Source organism: Aptenodytes forsteri, unplaced genomic scaffold (genome assembly GCF_000699145.1).
Source record: "Aptenodytes forsteri isolate BGI_AS27 unplaced genomic scaffold, ASM69914v1 Scaffold143, whole genome shotgun sequence".
NCBI classification, from domain to species: domain Eukaryota; kingdom Metazoa; phylum Chordata; class Aves; order Sphenisciformes; family Spheniscidae; genus Aptenodytes; species Aptenodytes forsteri.
This window is the reverse complement of record NW_008794951.1, coordinates 3,558,658-3,568,574: the sequence shown is the minus strand read 5'-3', so window position 1 is coordinate 3,568,574 and position 9,917 is coordinate 3,558,658. Positions and strand designations below refer to the sequence as shown.

Below are 9,917 nucleotides of genomic sequence, written 5' to 3'. Positions count from 1 at the left end.
TTCACCCCACTGCACCCAAGCCAGGTTTCAGCACTGCTGGCCAGGGCAGAGAAGGTGAAGCAGGGAGGGGAACAGGCTCCGGCGCACCTGAAGTCTCCACAGAGGGATCCAGGCATCCCACTGCTCTATCCCAGCTCCCTCTGCTATGCCATTAGCTTTCCAGGGATAAAAACAGTCTTTCTAAAGGAGCGGCATGCTCTAAAAATGAATTAATCATGGCAGTACATCTGTATCATCTCACTTTTGAGCCACTGCCTTCAAAGGAGAAATCCATTAAAAAAAGGATGGAATAAGGTATAAACTAGCATTAACAAATCACATTCCCACCCAATTCCAGTGACTTTGGTGAAGTTGCAAATGAGACTGTCGCTACATCAGTGGCATGCAGTCATAAGGCCACCTGTGCTGTAGGAAACCCACTGAACTAAATTAATTAAACGTGCTATGAAAGACACCAGAGATCACGTCTGGACAATGACTGGCCGCACTCACTCATGACAGTCCCTAAACAGAAGCTGCACAAACGTTTCTCTTGCTGTATCGCAGTAGGGAGCTTCTGTCTGAAAGTAAAGCAAAATGTTCTGTAGAGCAGGGTGCCTGTTGGCACGGATGCAAGCACGCTGCATGGAGCAGCTACTCTTCATTTGGATTTAAAAGGCTCTCAGAAGTGACTTATCAAACTTGGCTTTAGGGAAGATGCATTTGCTTGGAACTTCTGACTGACATCAGATCCTTCAGATAACACCATTTGGGGGTGCATTACCTAGGAATAAGTGGAGACCTTCACACCCAGCAAGTCTAAGCCAAACACGTCTCCTAGAGGTGTTAGATTGATCACAGCCCCAGAGCCACTCCGACCTGGTTACCAGACTTGGATTCCCAGGAGTGAGTGGTGACACCCAACTTTCCCCCCCATCCAAGGGTGGCTGGACTCGAGATTGCAACATTACGCTTTGTCACAACAGCCCATGCCATTTTAACCCCCAAGTTATATTACTTGAATTTGCATAACATGACTGACTACCAAAAAACTACTGCACTTTCAAGAAAGATTTTGTTCCATTTTGTTTAAACGTCTCTTGAAAGGGGCCAAATCCAATTGCCACTGTGGACAGTCAAGAATGGGACTAGACCTGTAGTTTACCTTTCAACAGGCCACACATGGTCAGTCCAAGCCCCGGCCCATACTGATCCATCCTAGAGTACTTTGCAGAATTTGGGCTTTAGCAGCAAGTCATGCTCTGAAACTATTAAATAAATAGCGAGTAAAAAAGTGATGATGATTCTTCTAGCATTTTACATGCAATGTACATATTCCCAGTTATTATTCTACCACAATATGTAGTACTTCTCACAGCCAAAGCTTTTATTTTATAAACAATGTAAAGTAAGGAGACAGTTGTTTTTATAAGGGATCATAACACTGAGAATGCTTATGTAATAAATTGTCCTGTCAAAATGGAAAAAAATAAAAATCATAAAATGAGGCTCTGTTCCAATTTCCTTTCATGCAAGTACAGATCAGGTCACTCATCTTTGGGTAGAACTCCCTTTACCAATGAAATGCTCTACTAAAAAAGGAATATATTCCTCCTCTTTGAAATATGTATGATTCAGGATCCAAACTGAGTAAACGCCTCTTGTGTTTAAAACACAGCTCTAGGTTAATGTAGATATATCCTAATTTGTACCTCTAGCTGTGACAGAAAAGTCACTTCATTTACTCCTGTATGAATAAAACATACTTCCACAGCTCACGAAGTCCAGTGAAGTTATTTCATCCCACATGCACAACTGGTAAAATGCTGCACCTTTGGGGGGCACATCACCCCTCCATTGCTTCTCAACGACTGTCACTTTGCTCCATTTGCCCACATCACCAATGACATAGGCATTTAGCACAGCAGGAAAGATGCACTCGCTAGGAGCCAGCCAGCAACATCTCCTCCTGCTTTGTTAGCTCTCAACAGTGCCGATGACATCATTAGGGAAGGCTGCTGCACGTAATTTAAACTCTATGGAAACACAACACAGCCCCAGGACTTTGACCCTTTCCCATACATTGCTGTGGTTGCTACAATGAACTTACCGTGTAATTTGGAAAAAGTTACCTCAATGCCACAGAAACATATTCCTGAGCAATACGGAAAGCTTCTAATTTTAAAGCAGTCAACCTCACCCTTCTGTGTTGGAAAAATACCTGTAAATCAAAACTAATTTGGAGCCAGAATGGTGTAATAGGGAAAATGCAGTGAAGTATTAGCTTAACAAAGTAGGTTAGGGTGAACTTTGAACAAGGCAGTGTTGCCAGTATTGATAGGTACATGATCTTGGACTTGTCAGCTTTTCATTAGATTTCTGTAAAATATGGCTGACTACAAAACAGGTTAAGTAAAAAGTGGTTTTGATCCCACAAATGAAAAGTAAGAATGCTTAGAGAGAGGAGCTATGGGTTTTTTAACAGAACTATTCTGAGGCAGATAGAAGAAAGGCTGGAACGAGAGTTTCGGGTACCAAACAACCTTTTCCATTTAGGTTATGTATGTCAATCAATCCCTTCTTGCTGCCTTTTCATTTCTACATCATACAAAATTGTATCAGTAAAATACTCTACACCTCAGCCATTTTCATACCTGTTTCTTGTTTAGTGACTAACTCGGTTTATAGATCAGTCTAAGAATTGGCAGTTAATAATCCCATTTAGATAATCTGCCTCTAGATTTTTCTTAACTGCCTCTAAAAAATAAAGAGCTACTAAAATAGCTTATTTTTAAATCTCTCCTAGCACAATAAGAATAATAATAGCATCTCACATTTTCCATAGTGAATAATCTGCCCCTCAAGTCAGGGGAAGCTGCTAAACTTTGGCTTAGCTCACTTCTGAGAAGCTGCATTTTAACACAGAGATCATACAGCACTTCCATTTAAAGTGCTGCACTGCTGTGGACTTGACCAGCTGGTCACAACACGCTTTGATTTGCAGTGCAGTCAAGGTGCTCACCTGCTTAATGTGGTTCAGAATAAGGAATGAGGTCTGGTAACAAAGCGCTACCTCTCCTGGACCAAATAAAGTAGAAAGGCATGGACTGCATCAAATGAAAGAAAAAAATAGCTGCAGATGGCAGTGGGCATCTCTGATGCATTTCCATTCATTTACAAGAACATACGAAGTTCTGTGTCCTCATGTGCAGAGAGAGGAGATGCATGAAGAGCTTCACTACTTAAAGGCCCCTTTCGATACCTCTCCTTGGGCTTAGATATATCCCACTATGGAAGAGCAATCTGAATTGTAGCTGCCACCCTAAGCCTTCTGTTTCTTAACTTAAACCATCATTCTTCCCTAGTCATTCACCTTCATCCAGCCATGCCCCTTCATCCATCCAGCTGGAAATACCTGAGCAACCTTTTTGTTCTGGGCAGATGCATGGTTTTGTGTTCCAAGTTCAGAATTTACAGTTTATTTCACCTGCCTACTTCCATAAAAGACATTAAAAAACATTTTCAACGAAAAACAGAGGTTTCAGTCAACCTCTGCACCAAGAACTAACCCAGACCGTAACAACAGCCGCCTGTAACAAACATTGACGCTTTGGGTGCAATACTTCCTGACAACATAGAAGAGACAATGCAACAACTACAGCAAGCAAGAAATCAAGGTCAGAATCCTAAACAGATGCTCAGATTCCCCAAACATGAGAGGTTCCACGTCATCATTACTAACATTTTGGTGACAGTTGATGAGGCAATTTGTCAAATCTTATAACCAGGATGAATCTCTAACAAAAACGTAGATAGGCTAACACACGCTAGAGGAAAAGACAGACAGAGATGTTTGCCTTATTTATTAGGGTGCTAATCATATCTCTCACTACCAGTATCCTTCAGATGTATCACCTTCCAGTATCAGTTCTAAAGGACAAAGCATCTTCACAGGCTAGTATCTTTCCTGTATTGATCTCAAAAGCACTTAACAGAGCAGGTGGCGCAAACTCAGGAATTACAGCTTTTCTAAGCTCAGAACTTCTAGTGTAATACTTCAAAACAAATTGCATTTACTATTTTAGACTACAGCACTTAAAAAGACATAATGTAATACTAGTTAGGAGGGCCCTCCCTATCCAAACTTTCTAACATGAAAAGGGCTAGTGTTTAGTGTTTTCAATATGGTTAGTCTTTCCTCACTATTCTAAGACTTTCCTTCCAAGTATGGTAATTGAAATGAGTATTGGCTCCTCAGTTATATCTGAATTTTAGAATTTATTCTTTGGATCTATTTAAGGAGATGTGTACACAAGATTCTCGTAACAGAAGTGTTGTCAGAGTTGTGCTAGAGCAGAAGCACGTAGCTTTGGAAATTTTGGAGTCTTTTTCCCTCATTTAAACTGACTCATTCCCTCTTGTCCACAAACCCACTTAATTAGAAGTAGATTCCCAGCTGGATGATAACGTAACAGATTCTCTTTTAGTCCAAGTCTTTACAGCTCACTGTTACAGCAAAAGGAATCTCCGTAATCTACAGCTAGGTGCACGCCAAGTTGCTGTTTGTCTCTCTAATCTCTTCTGTAAAATCATCAGATTCTACATCTGGCTGGGATGAAGATCAACCTCTAGCCAGGCAGCAGTTGTTCTAAGCAGCAGATGCTTTCTAAATGCCAAACTACAATGCTCTTTTTGGACACGTTCCCGCATCTTCCTGCATGGCCCCGCTGAAGGACTGAATTCACCATGTAACCTACCTTTCCCCATCGTCGTCACCAATTCTCAGGGGCTTCTTGTAACAACAAGGTAAAGTATTTTTTCTATAATTTATAGCTCCAAACACTCCATCAAATCACAAACAGAAACACACCTCTCTTTCAGACCTTTCTGCACTAATAATGCATAATTCTCTGCATTAATAAAAGCCTCCAGTCTCCTTACTGCAATAGTGCACATATAAATGCATACTGAAATCTGCGTTCTAGAACACCGAGAACCCGTCTGCGCTCCTCGGGGATGGCACTAGCACCCTCTGCTGTCACACAGCAGCACCAAAGCCAGCTGAAACCCCAGCCGCTGTACTGTGCACAGGGTATTTCAGGGATGGCTTTCTAGATCCTCCACTAAAGATCCTGAGCCATAAAACCTCATAATGACATTCTGCAATGAACTCTGCATGTCAAGACAGCTTATTTTCAAAGACAGTGACTGTGTCTAGAAATAATCACCCAAGATGAGCTTATTATATTAGTTACTTGCACTGATTGAACACCTAAAAACTACAGTAGGACGACAGGAAATCAAAGCCATGCTAGTAGAGCCATCTACTTCTATAAATGCATCAATAAATCACTGATATTTCAATGTTTTTCTTAAAAGCCCATCTTCTAAACTCTTGTGATTATGCAAGACTCAGTTTTGATTTTTTCTCTACATGCTTTTTGTTCCCTTGGTTGCAGAGAGAAACTTGAAAACATTAATTTCAGAAACCCAGAAGGCGAGTAAATTTCAAATGTAACATCACATGATTCTCATGTCATTCTTTTTTAAAGCGACCCCAAAATGTCTTACAGCAGCTGGCTAGCAATACCAAAGCACATTCAAACGAGTATTTACGAGGCTTCCTGCGACCACAAGTGCTAGCCTTCAAGCCAACCCTGTACTGAAGGAGCAATAACTCCAGAACAAAAGGAGAGCCCCCAGCTCTCTGGTGATGTTTTACACCTTTAAACAGCTAGATTTAGAAAAGTTCATTAGTCTGACCAGCTGTGTTGATCAGTCCTAGGCCACACAAAATCATCTCAAAACAAGATCTATGCAGTATATCCATATATAGAGTCTATATTGACCAAAGACCTCTTTTTATTTTTTCCTTAATGATGAGGGCCATCTATCACTCTTTTTTTCCCAGGAATTATATCATCATCACTGGCAACAGCATTTAATCGTAAACCAAATAATGGGAACAGAATACAAAAGGGGTTCCTTCAAGACAAGGATTACAAAGACATATATACATACCAAACATAAAAGACAGAAACAATATTAAGATCAACAGCAAACACTGGGAGAGAGAGATTATAGTATCATTTGCAGTACTTTGGGTGAAGGATCACAATCCACACTAATAAAAAGAGAAGAGAGTTTGCCAAATATAGAAATGCACGTATTTTACACTGGGTCAGTAAGCTTGTGATGGGATGGCAGCTGTACAAAACTTCAGGAATCAAGGCTGAGTATGTTCATTTACATTACACTCAAAAGTTTCAGAGAAATACAAATGTTTCAGTTCTTTGTAAGAGAAGATATGCTTCCTAAAATAGAGAAAAACAAGTAGTAAAATAGGCATGGATCACCAAGCCAATGTGAAACTCTTACTCTTTCTGGCATTAGTACAAAATAAACAGTATGTATAGCTTCAGTGAGCCTACTTGAGTGAGTAAGTTTTCACCTATATATAAAAAAAAATAAATCACAGTCTAGCTCCTAATTAATACTGTTTTCAAACTGCAAGAGCTACATATTAAATTCAGGCCAAGACTGGAAGATTAAATTCTTGCTTGAGCTGATCTGAAACCAAATTTTTTATTTTGCAGTTAATCCTATCAATAGGTAATATTTTCCTTAAAAATAGCTACCAACTTTCCAGCTAAAAACTGTCAATCAGCCAAGTCAGCTTTCAAATTTTGCACTGACTGTAAACAAAAACTACATAAAGGTGCAATGCTGCAAAAACTGAAAAGGACCGGTAAGTGCCACTGCCACTTAAGCCACTAACATAATTTTACAAAGCTTCTTTTTCAAATGTCTGCTTCCTTCAAAGTCAATAGCAAAACTTCTGTCAAGTTAAGTAACTGCAAGGCCAGGCCCTGAGAGAATAATCCTTTCCCAGCTGCACATTCTTAGACTGATGCTGAGTTACTGGTTAAAGACTGATGAGGCAAGGAGGAAAGCAGATGCCCCTTTTATCACTAATATTAAATACACCTGACTAAATACACATTCACATGAACATGGAGAGTAGAGTGGCATTTGTTGAAAACAAGATGCCACTTTCTAAGTAGCAAATAGTTCCCATCCCCAACACACTCTTTAAGAGAGACAATTGGCTGAGGAATCTCACAAAAAATAAATCACTATTTGCCATAATTAAAGTAAGGACTTTTTTTTTTTGGTAGAATGCCCAAATTAGCCCACATTTCCAAAGGTGTAACCAAAAGCAGAGTATATGCTAGAGTGTGGTGGTTTTCTAGTGCATGGGAGAGAATAGAAGGTGTGTGGCTCTGGGCCATTCCAGCAGGCATCAATGAGCAAAGCACAAGACCCACAGCATTGCGACTTCAAACCACCCAAAACCCAGAATTACTCCAACTCACAATGCTGTTTGGATCCTATAGCTATCACAAAACAGACCCATTAACAATCAGAGGCAAAGTCAGACTGCTCATCCCAGAGCATTAGAGAAAGAAGTGTGATGACATCAATGCCCATGAGTCATGATGTGTCAGTGCCCAGCATTATATCTATTTTATAGCACACATTAATTTCTTAGTCAAAGCCACATTGCATAAAATACTGTATGGTCTGTGGAAACTTTAAAAACATATTTTGCAAGGGGAATGTTTCAAAAGCCTAAAGCATGTCTTCTTAGAACATCACTGTCAAATGTGTAAGGATATAACAAATTGATCAAGTTTTCCTAGTATTTGGTAGTAGGAAACGTAGGTAGTAATACTTCAGATTAAGCCTGTGATGGCATTTCTTCATTGTGTATTTACATACAACAGTCTGATCAAAAGTTTTAAGGCTCTTATTTCTCAAAAAAATGGTCACAGTAAAGAAGTGATTAAATGGAGTTAACGCAGCTATTGGCAATACGAAGAAGGATGCTCATGTCATTTGCTATTGTACAATCTGGGGCATTTCACTCCATGCTTTGGCTTTCTTCTTGGCCAGGGATAGCCACGGTGGTTCAGCAGGGCTGCATGGTGTCATTGGCAGGTTAGAGGAGTGTCTTGTTTCCTTTTCAACAGCAGGAATCACAGATGCTTCCTGAGCAATAGGTCCAACTTTACCTGCCAACAACAAGATATCCGTCACTCATCAGAAGGCTAGAGTTAAAAACTCAATTTCTGCCAGTAATAATTCCTTCTCTCTAAAGCAGTTGGTTTACAGCCCAAAATGTTTGTGACTCAACAATAAGTCAGAGGTATTGTTAAACTGGGTATCGCTAGCACTATCTGGTCCAGCTACAGCAATGGCAAGGACTAGCTATTGCAATGGAAAAATTGATACTAAGCTGTTAGTGAATAATCTGACCATAAAAGAATCTTCTCCTCAGTCCCAACAGCAAGTGTCTAAGCCCTGACAGATGAAGAAGTTCTTCAAAATTCTTTGAGCATGTGGAGACTACAGCCCCAGGTATTTTTATAATTCATATTCTTGGCTAACTCGTTTCTTAATCTTTTCAAACTCTTAATTTCCATGACACTGCACAGCAAGGAGTTCCACAGGCTTATCCTGCCCTGTGAGTGCAAGAAAATCTAGGAATAAGACTCCTGAGTATGTAGGAAAATGGAAACAAAATATCTGCAGGGCAAGGATCAACAGGCTTGCTGTGGGGTTGAAAGTAACTGGTGTATGTTTTTCAACATATTCAACATGTTTCTTTAAGACTGAGAAGTCTTAAAGATTTTTTTTCAGTCTTCACTGCCAGCACAAATATTGCTCCAGCAATATTATTAAATACTAGGTAGGGATCAAACCAGTGCTTTATGTTCTTGGACTTGTAAGCCAAGAAGGTGGGATTCTGGTGGGATTCTAATGGGGCTAGGTGTTCCTCTTCATGCAGCCTAACACAAGCCTGTCATCCTCACAAAGGATGGAGGAATACAGATAAACACTCCTTGTATGGCTTTGAGTTACTATTTAGAAAAGGCCTCCTCCATCCATCTTGTTTGAAAATTTTCAAGATTAATGTCTTCAGACCGACAGCCTGGAATGGGGCTTCACAGAATGTAGCTCTGAACAGATGCAGCTCTCATTTCTCGAGACATGGTTCACAAGTCTTTTGACATCGTGCTCTCTCCATCCATTTCAACCCAGGCAGTACTTCATTTCTGTGTGTAAGCCAAACTGAGAAAATTCAAACTTTTTCTCATACTTGATTAGTCTGTGCATGGCATGATGAGGCTGCTGTGCTCCAGCACAAGAACAGAGGCCACATGGGGACTTAAGCAATGTTAAGTACAAGAAGCTTGATCTTGCTTGCGCTGAAATCAATGGAAAACGTCCATCAGCTCCATCAGTCACACTCCTGAGCAAAGCCAAAGCAGTTCCCTCAGGAGGTCTCAGGTCTTTTAAAAATCCTGGCTCATTGGTAGTTCTTGCAGGAGGCAAGCTATACTTAGGAATCACTTAGGAATACTGGAGGAAGTATACTATCCATTAAAAACAGGCTGCAGCTCTACATACACAGCAAATTTTTCAGAAGTAGCTAAGGTGATGTAGGAATTCAAGTGTTTTGGAAATGAATTTTCACGTTTTGGGAGACTTCCTTCCTTATAATAAGCAAAAGCGAGTCTAAAGCCCTTTGCATGCTCTTAACAGCACAAGGTAAAACAAAACCCAAAAGCAGTGCCCCATGCCTATTTGAGGGAAGATGGGCTTTGGGACAAACCTCACCATGCTTAGGGTGAAGTGGGAGAGAGAATAGGCAAGCTAAGTGTTGGTTGGCAGCCGGCTGAACATGAGCCGGCAGTATGCCCAGGTGGCCAAGAAGGTGGCATCCTTCCTGGCCTGTATCAGAAATAGTGTGGCCAGCAGGAGGAGGGAAGTGATCGTGCCCCTGTACTCGGCACTGGTGAGGCCGCACCTCGAATACTGTGTTCAGTTTTGGGCCCCTCACTACAAGAAAGACATTGAGGTGCTGGAGTGTG

The 9,917-nt window shown here is 40.7% G+C and overlaps 1 protein-coding gene across 1 annotated transcript in view; it reads right to left on the bottom strand.

The window, feature by feature from the left end:
* Positions 1-5,850: 5,850 nt before the first annotated feature.
* Positions 5,851-9,917, bottom strand: part of KIAA1210 (KIAA1210 ortholog) — a 31,245-nt gene continuing 27,178 nt past the window's right edge. The window contains exon 11 of the mRNA XM_009275375.2: positions 5,851-8,054. Coding sequence (XP_009273650.1) covers positions 7,882-8,054 — 173 coding nt within the window. The 3' untranslated portion in view covers positions 5,851-7,881. The remainder of the gene's footprint in view (positions 8,055-9,917) is intronic.